We start from the raw sequence: 19480 nt of genomic DNA, 5'->3' as shown, positions 1-19480 counted from the left end.
TGGAAGCCCCACAGCCAGCGAAGCTTCAGACCCTTCTCCCATCTCTTTCCAATAGGCAGCCACTGCGTCAGGTGTGTTCGGATTTTGAGCTTTGATAGAAGTTTCTCTGTCCTCAGAGGGCTTCATACTGAGGGATGGGTTCTTTTATTTTTATTTTTAAAATTTTAACATTATATTTCTGTTTTTCTGTTCTTGTACTCTTTATAATTTTTTAACTTCTCCAGAATTCACCTTATCTGGAGCATGCTCGAGCACTGTATTTGGTTTGAAATTCTCTATGTAAACATTCTGCTTTTATTGCAGATATACTGGCTTCTGGTGTGTGTCCTTAGATTTATATTTTTAAAACATTCCATTGACAAATGGATTTGATAGTTGTCTTGTGGTAGAGGTTATCCGATTTCTTTATCCTCTTGAGTAAAATTCTACATTGAAACCTGTTCTTTCTGCTGTGGACTACAGATGTCACCTTTAGTTTTATCTATTTTTAAAAAATCTAATTGTATCTTTTTCTACAGAAGCTCCTATCAAAAGGAACTTATGTTGTTAATGCTTGTTGGCAGGGAATATTGACTCCGCTCTTTGTATGGTTCATATGATTCCTTCCTTCCATCCTTCCTTCACCCTTCCCTTTCTTTCTTTCTTTCTTTCTCTTTTTTTCTTTCTTGAATTTTCAAACTTTTCATTATGGAAAATTTTAAATATATATAAAACTAATATAATGAGATTACACATACAGGTCATGCAAATTTCACCATCATTAACTTCTGCTCCCATTCCCTCCCACTGGATCATTCTGAAGCATATCCTATACATTATGATATTTAATCTACAAATAATTCAGTATATCTGTAAAAGATACTTTCTCTTTAAAAAAAAAAAAAAAACAACCCACAACACACTTATAAGAAAGAATAAGCTCTTAACATTATCCAGTATTCACTCATTAGATTTTCTCCCATTGTCTTTTATAAAAACTAGCTGGTGGTCTGAATAAGGATTCCTATAAAGTCCACGTGTTACATTTGGTTGATTTATCACATAAATGCTTTCCCACCCACAGCCTTCTTTTCCTTTATCCCCCCTGCAAGTGATCCACTGGAGAAACCAAGTCCTTTCTCTTGTAGCGTTTTCCACATGGTGGATTTTGCCAATTCCGTTGAGAATTTGACTTTAAGTGCTCCTATACCTCCCCATCTGTTTTCTATATTTTCTGTTTGGCTGTTAGATATTGAGACTTGGGGAGATTCAGGTTGGAATTTTTACCAAGAAGCCTTCATGGGTGGCATTTTGCCCTTTAGTCAGCAAACGTCTTGGGCCCCTTTGGGATAACATTATTAGTCCATCTATCACAGAACTGCATCAGCCTCTCACCTCGTGGACCTCGCTGCCATTTGTCCTCATTGTCTGGACCCACTATTTCACTAGTGATGTCCTAGCTAATCGTCTCATCCCTTCTTCATTTAGTGGCAGGCCTACTATTATAAACAGTTTTGCTCCTTCATCCCTATTTAGTTACCCTAAGGAACAGTTTGAACAAGCCAAGACAGGATCAATATTTTATTTTCCCGCTTATTTACCAATTTCACAATAGTGAGTGAATTACCAAACATCCTGAAAGATAGCCAAACAGTTTTTTCTTTTTAAAGTATCATGAAGAACTCATCTTCTAACATACTGGATGGATTTTATTCCACAGCAGTCATCATTATTTTCATCGTTCAAATTTCTGTTTGTTTTGACAACTAAAGTCCATGAAAGGGGCATATCTGAAGCTGAAAAATTGAAATGGGAAGTGTTTAAAAAGTAAGAATTGCTTTAGGCACATTTGAAAGAAGGGCAACAGGGTTAGAGTTGGTCTGTCTCGGTCTCCTTTCATCAGTTGAAACTTGAGCTTGGATTCACTGAGGACAGATCTTGCATCCGTTCTGAGATCTTCATACCTCATGACTAGTTTCTTTTTCTCAGTTCTTCAGACCTAGTTTTTTTGTTTTGTTTTGTTTTAAACTTTTAATTAGTGCTGTTACAGAGGTAGCAGATAGTACATCAACTCTGTTTTTCTTCTGGGATTCAATTCCCTGACCAACCACAATCAATTTTTTTAATTGATTGAGCTGTGACCTTTACCCTGATGCCATTATAAAGATGGTGAAAGCCACAGAAGCAGCAGAGGTTCTAAAGTGCTTATTTTAAAAAAAGAAGACTAAGATGATCGCTGAATAAGTGGAGGTATTTTTGTGTATGAGCATTTGAAATGACAAACTTTGTTAGAGAATTCAGCTGATTGGCAACACACAATCAATATTATTTCCACTGAGTTTTCTCATTAATAGCATGAGATATGAGAAAGGGGAAAAACATCGAAGGTTAAATCCAGATTACAAAAGTTTAATTTCTGGGTCTTGTATTTGTAGCTAGATTGTTAAAAGGGTGAGGAAAACTCATTAATGGGCTATAATAGCTAGCACAGATATTTTTCACAATTGTCAGGATGTCATAGAGTTTATAAGGAAAGCCCCAGCATTAAAGACACCTTCAATGGTTTTAGTAAATTACTTTTTCTGTTGCTTTTAATGACTGATGTAAATTTGGTCGCATTTCATTTAGGTCACAGGCATGATAAAGACATAATCCGTTGGTAGTTGATTACAGGACAGAAGCCCTGAAGCCCGTGGTTCCCAGGGGCTCTGTCAGCCACAGGCCCTGCTCCCAAGAGGCTCAGTGGGCTGGGTTCCACAGGTCACGGCCACCTCCCCACCCGGCAGGTGGATCCGCTGTGGACCATCACCATGATTCCTGTGCATTTCAGCCTGGAGATGGCAGCTAAGCATCCTTGCTCTAGATGGCCTCCATCTAGAAGCCAGGAAGTCACATCTTTCTGTCAAAGGTCAGCTAAATTGGAATGAATCTGGTTCAAGCAGAACACCCCTGTTGTTAAATGGGACATAAAATATATTATAAGAACAAGTGTCTTTCAAGACAAAATTGAGGGGAAAAGGACTCATCCTAAAATGACTTTGACAAGTAAGCATCGTTGTCCCTGACTCCTGGTGCTCTGGATCAGGATTCTACTTTCGCTCCCCACCCCCATCTTTGTCTGCAGATTTTCCCCTCAAGGCACTTCCCCACAGAGAAGCACACCCCTGCCAGCACGTTGGGATGGCTCTGTCTGGAAATAGCCTCCTGTGCTCTCTTCTTCATGGCTGCCATAAAACCTCTCATGGGGCCAGGACGCCTGCTGGGCTCTCTTGGCGGGAGTTAGCATTCCTGTTCCCACATTCTTCCTTTCCTCCCGTTTCTCACGGTACCTGCTCCCTCTGCAAGATGCAGCTGTGGGCTAGATGAGGAATTATCGTGGCAGAAAGACACAGGTCCTCTTCTCCAGCACATTCTAATAATTTTCTCTATCACGGCTGTCATTTGGGGAGTGCATCCCAGTGAGGTTACCGTATCCCCTCTGTCACCAGATTTGTCCCCAGCACATCCCTTGCCTTGTAGCTACCAGGTGACCAGCAGACAGGCCTGGGAGGCCTGCCCCTGGGGCTGTGGTCTGTCTCCCAGGCCTGTTCCTTCCTGTTTTGGAGCTGCTAAGGGGGTCTCCCTGGGAGGGAATTAGGAACCACAGAGCAAGCCATTTTGCCATGGGAGTTCAACTTATTCACTTTCTTTCTTTTTTTAATTTATTTATTTACTTGGCAGCACCAAATCTTAGTTGCTAGCTTATTCACTTTCTATCTGGGAAAGCTAGAGAAGACTTAAGAAAGAAAATGAGTAGAGAGAATAAGAAGGCATGTGGAGTTGGGACAAAGGAGTCTATTATCATGGCATTTTCTGTTTTCTTAAGCTGTTTGTATGCCAGCCCACTCCAGTATTCTTGCCTGGAGAATCCCATGGACAGAGGAGCCTGGCCGGCTATGGTCCACAGGGTTGCAAGGAGTCAGACACAACTGAAGTGACTTATCATATCAGGCAGAGGCCATGTGATGGAAAAATGTAAACACACTCACTGAATGAATGTTTGTCTCCAAAGAAACCACATAAATGTCCAGATGTATAACTGTGCCACGGATTCTGTGGTGATGATGACGATCCTTGAACTCTGACGTGTGGGTGCTTCTCGCAGGGTGCAGCTCCGTTCCTTGTGTGTGCCACGTCTGGTACCACCGTGCTGGGGGCCTTCGATCCTCTGGATGAGATAGCGGACATCTGCGAGAGGCACGGCCTCTGGCTCCATGTAGACGTAAGTTCACCCCTGTGTGCCCATCTGTTAAACTGTGTAGCCTTTCTGCAGCTTTGGTGGGAAGTTTTTCATACTCTCAGGAGCTAGATATGAGCTCTCCAACTATTTGTATCTAAATGTACATATATTTCCAATTGGGACTTCCTAGGTGGCTCAGTGGTAAAGAATCCACCTGCAAATGCAGGAGACACAAGAGATGTGTGTCCTCCTGATCCCTGGGTGGGTAAGATCCCCCGGAGAAGGCAAATGGCAGCCCACCCCAGTATTCTTGCCTGAAAAAGTCCACGGAGAGAGGAGCCTGGTGGGCTGCAGTCTATAGGGATGCAAAGAGTCAGATACGACTGAGCCACTGAGCGCAAGCAAGAATATTTCCGATTAGGGAGATAAACATGTCATATCCTGTTAGGTAATAAGGAAGAAGCTACCCAAGACTCGATGGGTATTTTGTCTTAGTTTTCCAGGTTTCCTCTTATTTCCTCTTCTCTCCTGGATAATTTCCTTGGATCTACTGTCATTAAGACAGCACAGTATGGGGGACCCCTTCCACACTGTGGAGTCGAGAGGCTGATTTAGGATTCAAACCTGCCTCCTCTTCATTGTGACCCCAGCTCGTTGGGTTTTGGTTTCATTTGTAAAGAGGGAAATAAATGCCTGTTGTGGTCAGTAAAGGAAGGCAATGACCCCCCACTCCAGTACTCTTGCCTGGAAAGTCCCATGGACGGAGGAGCCCGGTAGGCTGCAGTCCATGGGGTCGCTAAGAGTCGGGAACAACTGAGCGACTTCACTTTCACTTTTCACTTTCATGCATTGGAGAAGGAAGTGGCAACCCACTCCAGTGTTCTTGCCTGGAGAATCCCAGGGACGGGGGAGCCTGGTGGGCTGCCGTCTCTGGGGTCGCACAGAGTCGGACACGACTGAAAGCGACTTAGCAGCAGCAGCTCTAATGTTCTGTGATTCCAGTCAGTTGGAAAATGCCAAAGGCTGCATAGGTGCACTGCATGCCGTAATTAAAACAGCTTTTATCTGGGTCTATCATAGATAGCTATTGGAGAGTGACTGGGATAATATATATTCTTTATAATTTTCTAACTTAAAGGGTTGGCCTTTTTGTGTGATTAGTTCTGTAGGTCCTGGGGTTGCTCATAATATAGTTTTCCTTAATTAAAAGTAACTTAAAATTCTACTTATTCAGGGTTAAAAAATTGAGTTTAGCTGGTTAAGAATGCTTGTTGAGCTTTCTGACTTTGTTTGTAGATGACACCAGCAGTTAATTAGTTTGATTCAACCTGGTAGAAAGAACCATTGAACCTGAAGATGAGACTTCAGGAAACTCTCCTCCAGTGAGTTCATACCTTCCTTATCAGACAACAAAAGGACAATATTTTTGACTCACTGAACATTCATTTGGGGCATACACCTACACCTAATTTTATAGTTTGGATGATTGAAAGTAAGGTTTCTATGATATAATATCAAAAGAACTTTTTAGCAACTCAAAGCTTTCATTGAATGTATACTACTATTTGGTAAAAGCAGCAGAAGTCATCTGAAGCTCTCTAGAGTTACAGGCTTGATTAGTATGCAAATGGCTATATGTCAGGTAAATTATTTGTGACTTCTTTCAATGAGATTGTAGGGTTTGTATCTGTTCACATTTCAACTTACATGTTACTGATTTTTATAGACTTAGAAGTATAATAATACATTATGTCCTGAAAGATAATATGAAGTGAGTACTTTTGTGACTGTGGAAATAGGGGCAAAAGCAAATATATGAGCAGTTATACTTAAACATTCTACTCTCATAAAAGAAACATCAAATATGGATTATATAGTTTATGTAAAACAGAGTAACTACAGCACTTTCCAAATTGGGAATGATGTTAAGAGATTTATGGGGCTTAGAGAGAATTGTGATTGATAAGATGTGAATGAAAACCTCTCTAGATTTTTTAAAAATCAGAGGTTGAATTTTTTAAGAAAACCCTTTTATAAGGAAATATTTGAACCATGAAAATTGTTCTGTTTGCATGTTTGTAGTATTCGATTAAATTTGACAACTGTTGTGTGACTTATTAAAGAAATTGGCTCTAACACTGAGACAATACTCACCCTCTAATATTACAGACATCATTCTGTTAATGAACATTTAACAATTTTTATTTATTTTTTGGCTGTGCTGGGTCTCTGTTGCTACCCATGGGCTTTCTCTAGTTGTGGCAACTGGGGCTCCTCTTCATTGCTGTCTGCAGGCTTCTCATTGCAAGCGGCTTCTCCTGTCGCAGAGCACAGGCTGTAGGCACATGGGCTCAGTAGCTGGGGCGCACGGGCTTAGCTGCTCCACACCTGTGGGATCTTCCCAGACCAGAGACTGAACCCAAGTCCTCTGAAGTCTTAACCATTAGACCACCAGGGAAGTCCCACTGAACAAATTCTATGCAGGAACATGTAACTTTTCTTGAAGAAACTTTCTATACCAAGTTTATTAATTTGAAAGATAAAAAAATTAATAACATTACAGTGATAACTTTGGCCTGTTTGAAGTTTTCTAGAGGGTATTTTAAAGATCCTTTAAAATATTTAAAACTGGTATTTACTTGGGTTTCTTTTTAAAAATGAAATCAAGATTGCTTGTTCTGCATTTTCCTTAAAACCAAGTTGGCCAGCATGTATACTGTATCTTATTATTTTGAAAATATTTTTTTTACATCTTTAATATACCTAATTGGTATATTGATGTCATATTTTTTTCTTTCTCAGCAGCCCACAAAAAAATGGTTCCCTTACATCTGATAGTGTCCAAAATTTAGTTAATCACAATGCATTTTTAAACAACTGAATAAGAAAAACCTTAGTCGTGTTGAAAGTTTTGGCTGTGAGAGCCAGGGTTATTGCAGCCTCTGCCTGAGACCAGGATTTCAGGGTTAGTCCAGCTCTTCTCTGAAGCAGAGGCTGCGGCCACTGCAAATCCTCACGCTCCCAGCCACACTTCCTGCGGTGTCTCACCTGCGTTCCATCCCAAGTCCTCGTCCTGGAGAAGATGGCTAACACTACACTTAAAATCCGGGGCTCTAGGAGCTGCCGTCTTTCCATTCCACCCTGCCTCCACTTCCCTCTCAAGATTAGCCCTACAATTTAAGATTATTAACTAGTTACTTAAAGAGAAAAACAGAGGCAAACGGTCCCCGCGGGACCTAACTCAGAGGTCTATAGTGACATCCATTGGTTTGATGCTGTGGCGAGCTTTGGAATGAGGAAGTTACAGAGGGAAGCCAGTATAAGGAGGACGCTGGCATCGGGGTGTTGTGTTTCTCCTTAGTTCTTTTGAGGAATGTATTTGTGGCTGAGCTGTTTCTAACCCTGCCAATACTGTGCTGTGCTGAGTTGCTCAGCCATGTCCAACTCTTTGAGACACTATGGACTGTAGCCCGTCAAATTCCTCTGTCCATGGGGATTCTCCCGGCGAGAATACTGGAGTGGGTTGCCGTGCCCTCCTCCAGGAGATCTTCCCGATCCAGGGATCGAACTCAGGTCTCCCACATTGCAAGTGGATTCTTTACTGTCTGAGCCAGCAGGGAAGCCCCCAACCATGCCTAAGCACCCTGTAAACCAGTGAACTGATGCCTTGAAAGAGCTCCTGGGATTTTAAAACTGTAGCCCAGCTCACTAAGATGGGCAGAACATTGCTTCTTGAGGAGGAAGAAGAGGCAGAGGGCAGTGCAGCAGGCAGCAGGGAGGGCAGCTGTGTGAGTTGGGCAGAAAGGGTGAGGGTACTGGGTGTGGCTGAGTCTTCCTGATTAACCCTTCCCCTAGTTGCCACCGGTAGGTTCTCAAGAAGTTAAAGAATAAGAGAATTGAGAAAAGCAGGCAACTTAGAGTTTAGGGTGTATACGAGAAGTAAAAAGAACCTAAAATGTAAGTGATTTTCATGTTTGAGAGGGTCAAGTTCTTAAAACCCAGGCCTGGGGGGCCTCAATTAGCAGATTCAGATCAAGTTTTCCCAGAGCCTGAGGGCAGTTGCCTCCACAGCTCAGCCTGGGTCACACATGGTCCGTCATGAATGACGGTGGGAGACAAGGGCAGGGACAAGGGGGCTTGACTGACAATCCTGATCATCAGTCCCTTATCTGGGAATCTTGAGGATGTGCCTGTGTACCAGTTTTGGCCCACAAACCTTTGGCAACTTCTGGGGTCATTGGAGAGTCTAGTCCAGGCAAGCAGGGCTGGAATGTGAGGCAGTCGAGGTTCCTTAGGGTTCATTGGGCAGATAATTGTTTCAAGCAAAGAAGAGGAGAGCTGAAAATAAGGAGAGGAAAGGAAATCCCAGAGTCAGTAAGCCTGGAGGGGAGGGAGGAAGAATCAGTGTGAGAAATAAGAACGTCAGCTTGGTACTTGAAAACTTAATGAGACATTCACTCCCAGGGTCATGTAAGAGCCCAACTCTGCAAGTGAGCCCCTCCTTGAAGGGTGCAGCCTGGGTGGCTCTCTCTCCTGCCCCTGGCCAGCCCTGAACGGGAAGGCTGCTCTTGCAGCCACTCTTTGCTGTCCACCAGTGAGCTCAGCTTTTGCAATGCTCTGAGAACCTGGAGACCTCTCATTTCCTTCCTCCTCCACATCCATGGTGCACAGTCTTGCCGTTTCTTTTCCTTATGATATTGGGCTCTTTCTTAACTTTTGTTGGAGTTGTCAACATTGAAGGACTATTGTGTACTTTAGATTCTAAGATTTTAGAGCATGTGGACTGTGTCTTTTGTCCACAGGCAACTCAACGAGTTACTTACCAGTCTTTTTATAATGTGGGGATTTAATTCCTAAGCATCAGTGGAGACCCTTCTGTTGCAATGAGGTTCAGATCACCTGAGCACTGCTGGTGATCAAAATTTCCCAGAGTCCATTGGGAACTCAAACCAGGGCTCTGTGACACCCTAGAGGAGTGGGATGGGGTGGGAGGTGGGCGGGAGGTTCAAGAGGAAGGGAACATCTGAGTACCTATGGCTGATCCATGTTGATGTATGGTAGAAACCAATTATCCTTCAATTAAAAATAAATAATTTTTTAAAAATTCCTAGACTCCATATTGGTTGAAACTGACTTACAGTATCAAATGACAACTGGCTGGTGAACAAATACCACTGAAATAATGCAGTTTGGGTTGTATCACTGTCTCAACAGGCTTCTTGGGGTGGCTCAGCCTTGATGTCCAGGAAGCACCGCAGGCTCCTGCAGGGTATCCACAGGTAAGTGTTGTTTCCCAGGCCGGTGCCTTTTCTTCAGGCAAGGGGATCTCTCTGGACTTTGCCCCCTTAGGTGACATTTTGATAATAGGCCCAAAACTAAGTAATTGTTTTGCTTTAAAAAAAAAAAAAATCTCCAAACAACAAACTCCCCAAACCACTCACACCAGGAGTCCTCTGGAGCGCTGACTTGGCCGTGAATACTGAATGCGCCTGCAGTGGGTCATAGCATTCTTCCCACCAGAAGAAGCTGAGTCTCCCCTCCTTACCCTGCTTTTTCCTCTGTTTAACGTAACAGAGCTGATTCTGTGGCGTGGAACCCACACAAAATGTTGATGGCTGGGATTCAGTGCTGCGCTTTCCTCGTCAAAGACAAATCTGTGAGTTTTCCTCTTGTGGCCTTTGGGCTTGGAGGGGGGTGGATTACCAGATTTGCCTTTTTGCCTGTGTTTTGTGCCTGGGGCCAGAGGTAGATGACAGTCTTTGGTAAGTGTCGATGGCATCAAATGGAAAGATGAATGGGCCCAGATAAAAGATGGAGTACTTCAGCTCAGGTAACCTGTATTTGATTTAGGTGTTATATAATCTCATTAGTTATAGCTAAATGGTCTCCCTCACTCTCTTTGGGGTTGTATTTTAAAGCTCAGTTTTAAACATTGCCAAATTTTTTTTTCCCCTTGATTAAGTCCAGGATTTAAGTTATCTTGAAACTTCTCTTCCCTGAGAAAGGGAAGCAGATGTGTGTCACACATTAAATTGAATGCCTAATATGCTTAGCTGGGGCTTAACAGCCCATTTTTATGGGAAGACGTTGGTTCAGGGCTGATCTCAAACCCTGATTTACTAGAGGATTGCCTGTCTCAAGCGATTGGTACTTAGCCTCTGTTGGAACGCTGGGGAGTGCTGGAGACTGGTCTGGATCGCTGTGAGGCAAGCAGGCTGAGGTTCCTCTTGGTTAGAGGTGAAAACCCTCTGCTTTCTGTGGGTTAAATAAGGATCCTTGTGGGCTGTGGCCCAGGCTGGGAAGTGCTGCCTCATTCTTAGAAATGCCGCCTCAAGATCTGCGTGCAGCATGTGGGTGATCTTTCTCAGCCATCTGTTTACATCTTTTTCTTAGGGGACTCCCTTTGCCAACGCTAAAGTCATTTTCTCTTTTTAAGGAATTTTATTTCAAACAACAACCATATTTAAAATCTGAAATCTCATCTTGTCTGTGTCACAACTTTCTTTAAGAAAATATTTTGTGGTATTTGTATATCAATGAGTGCCCTTTGTGTTTTGAGATGACCAGAGAGAATGCTCATCAGAAACTATGAACAGATTCTGCATCTTGGGAATATGAATCTATTCCTTCATGTTTTATTAGGTTGGCTACTCTGGACTGTGTTCAATGCCATTTAATTTTTATTAACTTAAGTTTTTAAATAGTAGAGTGACTGCATGTTATAACTGGAAGGTGGTGTAAGATTGCTATACTATTTATGAGCCAAAGAATATATTCAACTTGCCTACAATTACATATATAGGACATGAAAAAGTTAGGAGTAAATCAGGTTCCTGTGGTCCAGATATAAGAACAAAAATACTATGCCGAGCATCCTTCAAGTTCCAGGCACTTTGCATCTGCTTTCTCCTCATCCAGTCGTCTGGATGACTTCTTTATCATTAGTGTGATGCTCTCAGGAGTGGAAAACGTAAACCCCCAATTTTATGACTCTTCTTTTAAATAACTTTCTAGCTTTCATAAATTTTTCTTGTTGAATGATATTTGGAGTGATTTAGCCAAGAACTGATTTACATTCATGTCCTTGAGGCAGTTTAAAATTTTCTGGATCATCTAACTCTATAACAGTGGTTAAAATATTTTTGCCGAAGAATTCATTCCTAGATCTCAATGTAAACTATAGTCCCCATGTCTGCTCACATGGCAGGGATTAAGAGGTTAGGAAAATTGTGTTCACGGTGCAGAGAATGCAGCACTTTCAAAAGTTGCCCTTTTTTGATGAAAGACTGTTTGCAAATTAACTGGAGTGCAGAGTTGAGCTGGGAGGTATGAGAGACGACCATCCGCTTGAGTTCTGTGCTGGGAGTTTTCTCCCCATTTTGTTCCTGGTTTCTGCCTCTGTTGTTCTCTCGTACTTTCATCTGTTCTCCCACCACCAGCTGCTTCCTACACAGATCAGGCACAGCACTGCTGCTGGGCTTAGAAACAGATGTGTTCCCCATAGTCAAAGGGCATATGATCTCACAGAGGAGACGGTGAGCAAAGTGTGCCTGCCTGTTGAATTGTTTGATTACTAATTTGGTAAGTGCTCTGAAGGCTGCATCAGACATAGTTAATTATGTATTCACCAGGCATCATGATCTCCCTTCTGTCTCCTGATGCTCATCTAACCAGCCCCCCTGACAGCTAAGAGTCACCCTATGACACAGATATGATGAGGAGAAAATGGGAAACAAATGTTTTGGTTTCTGAGAGAGTTGGTATACACAAGAGGAGAGCCTTCTCTCCCCTTTTCTACCATGAATGCAGAAACTGTGTTGTATCAGACCATGATGTAGGGAGCTCCCACAGCCACTTTGTAGCCATGAGGTGATGACCCTAAATTAAAAAGTGATAAGCACAGAAGAGCAGAGCAGAAAAGGGGAAAGCCTTGGTCTTGGGTGACATTGTATTCACTTTGGAAATGCCCACTTCCAGACTTTTTGTGATATGAGGTACAAGTAAGTATCCTTATTGCGATTATTAATAATAAAACTTCTTTCACCAGGTAATCTATTACTTGAAGCTGAATGTCCTGGTATCTGAGACAGAAAACAGTATGTTACTCATGCTATAAAGCAGATCCAGAGGGAAGGAACAGTGTATGCAAAGTCTTTAAGAAATGAGGGTCCTTTTTTTTTCTTCTTCTTAATTTTAAAAACTGTAAGAGGTTCATTGAACAATGAATAATTCTAAGATTGGCATGAGATAAGACCAAAAGATTAGGCAGTGGATGGATCATGCAAGGTCTTAGAAGCCATTTGAACAATTTTAGATTCAATGTTTAGAACAGTGAAAGAATTTTAAAAACAAGGAGTAATCAGGAAAGATTTCCATTTAAGACAGGAATTGGAAGGGAACAGAATTGATACAAGAAGAGAAAAGGCTTGCAGTACCCAAACAAGAGCTGATGGTAGGGTAGATGGGAAATGTGATAAAATTCAAGATGTATTTCAGCTACCAACTAGACCAGGCTGAAGAGAAGATGCTAGAAGGAAATATCTTAGCTTCAGCATGGGCTATGTTATATTTGAGATTCCGGTGAGGGATGCAAATGAAGGTGTCATGTAGGCAGCTGACACATGGATTCAAAGCTTGGAAAAGAGTTCTGGACTGGAAAACTAAATTAGGGATTGTTGAATGTAGGTGATGCTTGAGATCAGAGTGGAAGGGCTTGCCTTAGGGGAGCTTTGGAGTGAGAAGAAGATGGAGATCTTAGACCTGAAAAACTTCAGAATCTGAGTTTGGAATAGAAGAAGAGGAACCCACAGTGAGAGAAATTGGAGCTGGAGTGGCCAGGGAGACAATAGGAGGACTAGGAAAGGATGATGATAACAGACTGGAGAGAAGCACATTAGGAGGAGAGCAGCTGGAGTGTTACTTCCTTGGAGAAGACTCCCTGACTCACCTGTGTAACCTCTCCATTACGCCTTTTCAGACCCCATTCCCTTCCTCTGAAGTGCTTGTCACATTTGTGATTATGATTTCTCAAGTCTTTAACATTCCCTCCCCTAGGATGTAAGCTGTATGTGGACAGGGACCAAGTCATTATAATTCACTACTGTACCCCGTATGCTGAGCAAGTCCTCCCAGAACGAGGAAAAAATTAAAATTCACTGAAAAAAAAAGAGAATAATTCAGTAAATTTAAAATCCTCAACAATGTCTGCCTTCATGTCAACAGTAACTAGGAGTTTCCAACATCTCCCCTACCCGACATTATGCCTTCTGAGCGCTGTGAGATAATGGCGATTATAACGACAGCTGATGAGCTTGGTCCTAACCCAAGGGACTTCCCTTGTAGCTCAGTCGGTAAACAGTCTGCCTGCAGTGCAGGAGACCAGGGTTCCATCTCTGGGTTGGGAAGATTCCCTGGAGAAGGAAATGGCAACCCACTCCAGTGTTCTTGCCTGGAGAATCCCATGGACAGAGGAGTCTGGCAGGCTACAGTCCATCGGATGGCAAAAGTTGGACACGACCTAGCAACTAAACCACCACCACCCAACCCAAGGCTTGAGTGCACCTCCAGCAGGTAATTGACAAATAGCGATTTTAATTTGGACTTACTTCTCCAGCTAATGGAAGGGGGTAATTCCAGTTAAAGAAAACAACAAATTACTTAGTGAACATACTTCTGCTAAGGGAAAAACTGATTCCCTGATTTGTACCCTCAGAGCCGTAACATTCACAGTGCTGCTTTCCTGATTGACTGGCTTGTGGTGTTTGCATTTTTAATTTTCTGCATCCGTAAAGGAAACTGCCTCTGAAACAAAGCAGAGCTGTTTCTGTCCAAGTTGTACTATCACTAGCACTCTGCATGATGGCGATAAAACAGAAAATCAGGGATTAAAAAACATCTGTGATTATAAATAGGTTGACTTTAGATGCAAATGCTGGATCTACATGGTTGTTTGGAATCAAAGACAATTTTGATGCTTTGATCTAAAATAAAAGGCATATTCTGAGAATCAGATGCATAGATGGAGAAAAATCTTGGTATTGGCTTTTTGATTTTTAGGTTTATTGGAAGAACATTTTAGTGTAAAAAATCTGACAGTTATATGAAGATATGAAACATGATAATCAGATGACTTTTTGACTATGAATTATTCCTATCTGTTTCAACTTATCATTGCCATCCAGTACCAACTCACAAGGACTTCCTGTTTAACCTAGCAGCTATAGATGGTTAAAGGGACATTGTTTTTCTTAAAAAATCTATGTAGATAATAAGGATTTTTAAAATGTCTATTTCTATGTTTATTTCAGAAGTAATTCACATTTATCATAGACCAGAATCAGAAGATTCAGATAGGGAGAAGGATGAAGGAAAAGATGCCCTTTACAAACATCTGAAGATGCATATTTTGTTATGCATATTGAAATATTTAGATGTGGGTCTTCCCAGGTAGCACTAGTGGTAAAGAACCCCCCTGCCAAAGCCTGAGATGTAAGAGACACAGTTTGATCCCTAAGTCAGGAAAATCCCCTGGAGAAGGACTTGGCAACCCACTCCAGTATTCTTGCCTGGAGAATCCCATGGACAGAGGAGCCTGGTGGGCTACAGTCCATAGGGTCTCAGAGAGTCGGACACAACTATAAGTGATTTAGCATGCGCACATATTTAAATATACACATGTATTTACCTAATATAAAAACATATTTTGATTTTAGCATGCCTGTTCTCTTTCACAAAATTGTGAATATTTCTCCATGTCAATCTGCATTCTGTGCATTTTCCATAGCTGCACAGTGTTCTATCATTTTGATATCTGATAATTAACCTGACTACCTCCTTACCACTGACCAACGAGATTGTTTTGCTTTGGAGCTAACATAGATATGACTGCTTGCTTTGAGGCTAAATCTTTGTGCATATTCTCTGTTTCCCCCTACAAATAGATTCCTAGAAGTCAAAGAGTTGTGATCATCTTTCATGATGTTTTCTTATACTTCGTTTCCTAATTCTCCTTCTAAAAAATAGCTTGCTTTCTCCCTAGCAGAGTATGAGCAGGCATGTGTGTCTGTGTGTTAGCCTTTGACATCGCAAGAGGTTTTAGCTTCATTGATTTGACAGACAAGACATTTGTATACCCATACTTACAGACACATAACCATTTTCCTTCTCATTTTATGCAGTGATGTACTGTACCTCCTTCTCAGGGATCTTTAGCTGGAAATATTGACATGCAGTGCTGGGTTTCCTAGGTTTCAGATGTGAGGCCTTGGAGGTAGGCTTCCAGTTCTTTTCCTTTCAACTTCAGTCTGCAAGAAGTGCAAGATGATCCTAGTTTTTCTTTAGAAAGAGAAATAGCAGGAAGAAGAGGGGCAGGAAATCCATTCAGAACACACACTTGTTGGCTTCTCAGGTGGCACAGTGGTAAAGAACTGCCTGCCAATGCAGGAGACACGGGTTTGATCCCTGGGTCGGAAATATCCCCTTGGAGACGGAAATGGCAACCCACTCCAGTATTCTTGCTGGGGAAATTCCATGGACAGAGGACTCTGGCGGGCTACGGTGCATGGAGATGCAAAGAGTTGGACATGACTGAGCGGCTGAGCACACACACTCACTGAAGGCATGTTGTGGGCCCAGCCCTGCTACGAAGGCAGAAAAAAAACGGAAAAGGAGACAAATCCCACCTCCCAGTGTGGTTCCCAAGGAAGGCAGCAATTTTTCACGTGATACGACATCTGAGAAATGTGCTCTCTCTCAGACCGATTTCAGTTTCTATTCTGAATGGTCTTTGATATTGCAAAGGACTGGTATTATATGCCATTAAAAAAAATTGGACAAGAAAAGAAAAAAGGGAGAGAATGTGATTTATCAGAGAAACTAGAAAAAACTGTCTGCCTTTGCGTGGATCTCTTCTTCAGCTCTGATTCTGCTTCATGGAGTTCCTATGGAAGTGCCTTAAATAGTTTGAAAATACTGAGCAATCTGATCATCAAATAATTTTTTTTCTCATGCCAGAGAACACTAACACTTCCCCTGCACATGTACATTATACGCTTCTGTGAAATGACAGCCCCCTAGCTAATGAAGCAGGAAAGGGGGAAGGTGGGTGCTTAAAGCTGATTGGAAATAAAGAAGCATTTGACTGGCAGGAGGGACTTCGGTCTCCTGGGCTTGAGGTTGCTGAAATCATTCTTCAGATCTGGGAGACTGTTCCCTGAGCTTAGAGAATTCTTCAACTTTTCAGCAAGGTTGAGAATTCCATAACACCAGTAGAGTTCTTCAAATTCATGGTCGAGTTTTCTCTTTTCAATTGCTGAGTTTTCTTTAATTATGGTGAAAAAAGTTAATTTTTTTCATGAGGCTTTTGGCAATTTATGCATACATGTGTACCTATGTATGTATCACATTTTAAAAACCTCACATGGTATTAATAGTCATGACAAACACCCCGATCATGTCTGCTTCCCTTCCCCACAAAGTCAGGACAGATAATAATTCATGTTAGAATTGCATGTGTTTAAAATCCATCATATCTTTTTCCACTGAGCAAACCAATAAAATTGGGTTTTAGGATTTATTGGGTTCATATTGCAATTGTCATTAATTTTAACAAGGGGATTTGTAGTATGTTTTAGAATTATGCCTCAAGGAACCTAGTTCCCTGGTGAACCGTAGCCCTGCGGGATGTGTTCGTGCCTGACCAGGATTGTACTATCTGATTCCATCCATAGTTGACATCGGTCATGAATGGGCACAAGTCCCAACAGAGAGCTTAATCTTGGTCTTGGAATCATCTGTATGGTGTGTGCGTGCTAAGTCACTTCAGCCGTGTCCAACTCTTTGTGACCCTGTGGACTGTAGCCCACCAGGCTTCTCTGTCCATGGATTCTCCAGGCAAGAATACTGGAGTGGGTTGTCATTCCCTTCTCCAGGTGATCTTCCCAACCCAGGGACTGAATCTGCATTTCTTACATCTCTTGCATTGACAGGCAGGTTCTTTCCCACTACTGCCGCCTGGGACTCTGAGTTACTGGGGAGCAGAAGGGGTTTTACTCATTGCTCTTGACACACTACTTCGTGCAAAACCTGACTCTTGATTCATGCTCAATAAAAAGGTTTCCCCAAGTGAACTTCCTTCATGTCTTTCCCAGTATCATCAAATGGTAATGTTTTAAATGTGTCACCTACAGTAGATCCTTTATCATCACAACCTGATCTCTTCAAGTCTCAAAGACTGTCCCTTCTTGCTGGTACTTAGAATTTTTCTTTTTTGATGGGATGTAGAAGTTATTTGTCTTGTGCATATGGTTTGAGATATCCATCATCTCCTTACATCCTGTTTCATGATGGTGCTTAGGAAAGCTCTCCCCTAAACTGTGCCAACCTTTGGTCTCTGTCTCAGTGCCTCGGAGACCAATAATAAATCAGTGACTCACGCTTTCCTCTTTGCAGAAACCATATTGTCTTTCCCCTAGAAGGTTATTTTTGTTTCAGTGTCTAATGATGCTGTACTTCACTGGATATTGGACAAGCGGAAGAGACACTTGCTTTCCTAAGGCTCCCAGGTCCTCCCTTGACCCCTTCTAATGAAGAGAATGACATTCACAATCTGCCAGGGTGACAGCGGTACCTGTTTGTAATGTTGGACCCAGCATCTTGGCCAACGATTTTCCAATTTCATCCTTGAGTTCCTTCAAGCCTTTGGGTGGCTGCCACCTCGTCCCACGTTAATTTCATCAGTTTGACTTGAATGAGTTTGGATGCTGCCCATGGCTGGATTTAATATCATCTGCCTGTCTATTTCTGGAGAACCTGAAGAGTGTGGGAATCTCTCTGATATCCTTCCAGGTAAAGAACTCGTTCTTCATGACAGCCATCCCGTGTCTAAGGGACCGCAACCTTTGCTTCTCTGCCATTCATCACAGATAACTTCAGATTTGCTAAGAAACGACCATGAGGGGAAAAATGGGAAATTCTACCGTTGTGCCCTTTGGTCATCTCTAATTTGACAAAAACTAGCAGTTGAAAAAGTATCTCAGAAGGAAAATTCTACTTATGGATTGAATTTTTTTTTTTTTCTATCCTAACTTGTAAGAAAACTGATTAGGGTCCCATAATACAGGAAGATTATGTGTAAATTACTAAGAAAAATGGGAAACATAAGGATTAGGGCATAAAAGGAAACCTGGAAAAAAGTTAATGAAAAAATACATGCTTTACCTGCCTCAGTGGGGTAGGCTAAAATTTGATTTTAGCATTTTTTAAAAGATTCTAAGGAGCTGTCTTTTTGCTTTTATTTTTGTTTTATTGTTATCTCACGGCACCAAGGCTTTCTCTTCTATTTCTACTCTCTGGTATGACACTTGAGGCCCTTTTGACTTCTTGGCATAAATTGTTCCATTTGTTTTCTTTGCACAATTCTAGCTGTCATATTCGTTGTTTTCCAAGGAAGATATCTAAAAACATATCTGACACTCCTAATTAGGCTTTCTAGCTTTGTTGCTTCAAGGCCAAATAATTTCAGAGAGTCCGTTTTTTTGTGTGTATGGGGTTTTTCTTCCATGGAAATTCAAAATGCTGATACAAGTACATGTGAATAAAGAGTATTTTTATTTTGCGGATAACTCAGAGGTGGTAAATAAAGATTAATATAGACTTTTAGTCATTGTGCTTAAACCCTAATTTGTACAGAATTGTTACCAGCATATAATAAAGGAATTAATTGTAGACCGAATCAAAAAACAGGAACTCTATAAAATAATCACCATATTTTCTATATTGAAAGAGAATATGATTCCTGCATGCAAGCACACATGTGTTTACTCAACAAACATACTTACCTGTAGGTCAATATGATGGTGGTGGAAAACCGTAATTTAGGGAGTTTTGTTAATTGCAAAAGGAACCAGGATCTTCTCTGATAGTTCATTCTGAGGGCTATTTGGGAGTTTAGAAGATACTGGTCTTTTTTCAATTAATTATTATGAAATATAAGGAAAATATAAAACATGCATGATATATATATAACAGCTTAAATTTGTTTTTATGAAGAAGAATAATCAGGTGATTCCATACAGATTAAAACAAAGATCAGAAACCCAGGAATTCCCTTGTTCCTGATACCAACTTTTTAACCTTTCTCTTTAATTTTGTTTTGTAATTATATATTCTCAAATAATATATATGTATATATATATATTTTGCCTTTTTGAGATTTATATAAATGCAGTCATTCAGTATGCATTTTTTGACTGGTCTTGTTGTTATTACTGACTCTTGCCTTAT

At 41.4% G+C, this 19480-nt stretch overlaps 1 protein-coding gene across 4 annotated transcripts in view; it reads left to right on the top strand.

Moving 5' to 3' along the window:
• The window catches only part of GADL1 (glutamate decarboxylase like 1), a 194179-nt gene that overhangs the window by 58488 nt on the left and 116211 nt on the right, over nt 1-19480 (top strand). For all 4 annotated transcript variants that reach the window (XM_010817522.4, XM_010817525.4, XM_010817523.4 and 1 more), the window contains exons 9-11: nt 4124-4240; nt 9413-9477; nt 9773-9854. In XM_010817522.4, coding sequence (XP_010815824.2) covers nt 4124-4240; nt 9413-9477; nt 9773-9854 — 264 coding nt within the window. The remainder of the gene's footprint in view (nt 1-4123; nt 4241-9412; nt 9478-9772; nt 9855-19480) is intronic.

The sequence above is a fragment of the Bos taurus genome, chromosome 22 (genome assembly GCF_002263795.3).
Source record: "Bos taurus isolate L1 Dominette 01449 registration number 42190680 breed Hereford chromosome 22, ARS-UCD2.0, whole genome shotgun sequence".
In the NCBI taxonomy this organism is placed as follows: Eukaryota; Metazoa; Chordata; class Mammalia; order Artiodactyla; family Bovidae; genus Bos; species Bos taurus.
This window is presented reverse-complemented; position numbering and strand designations above follow the sequence as displayed.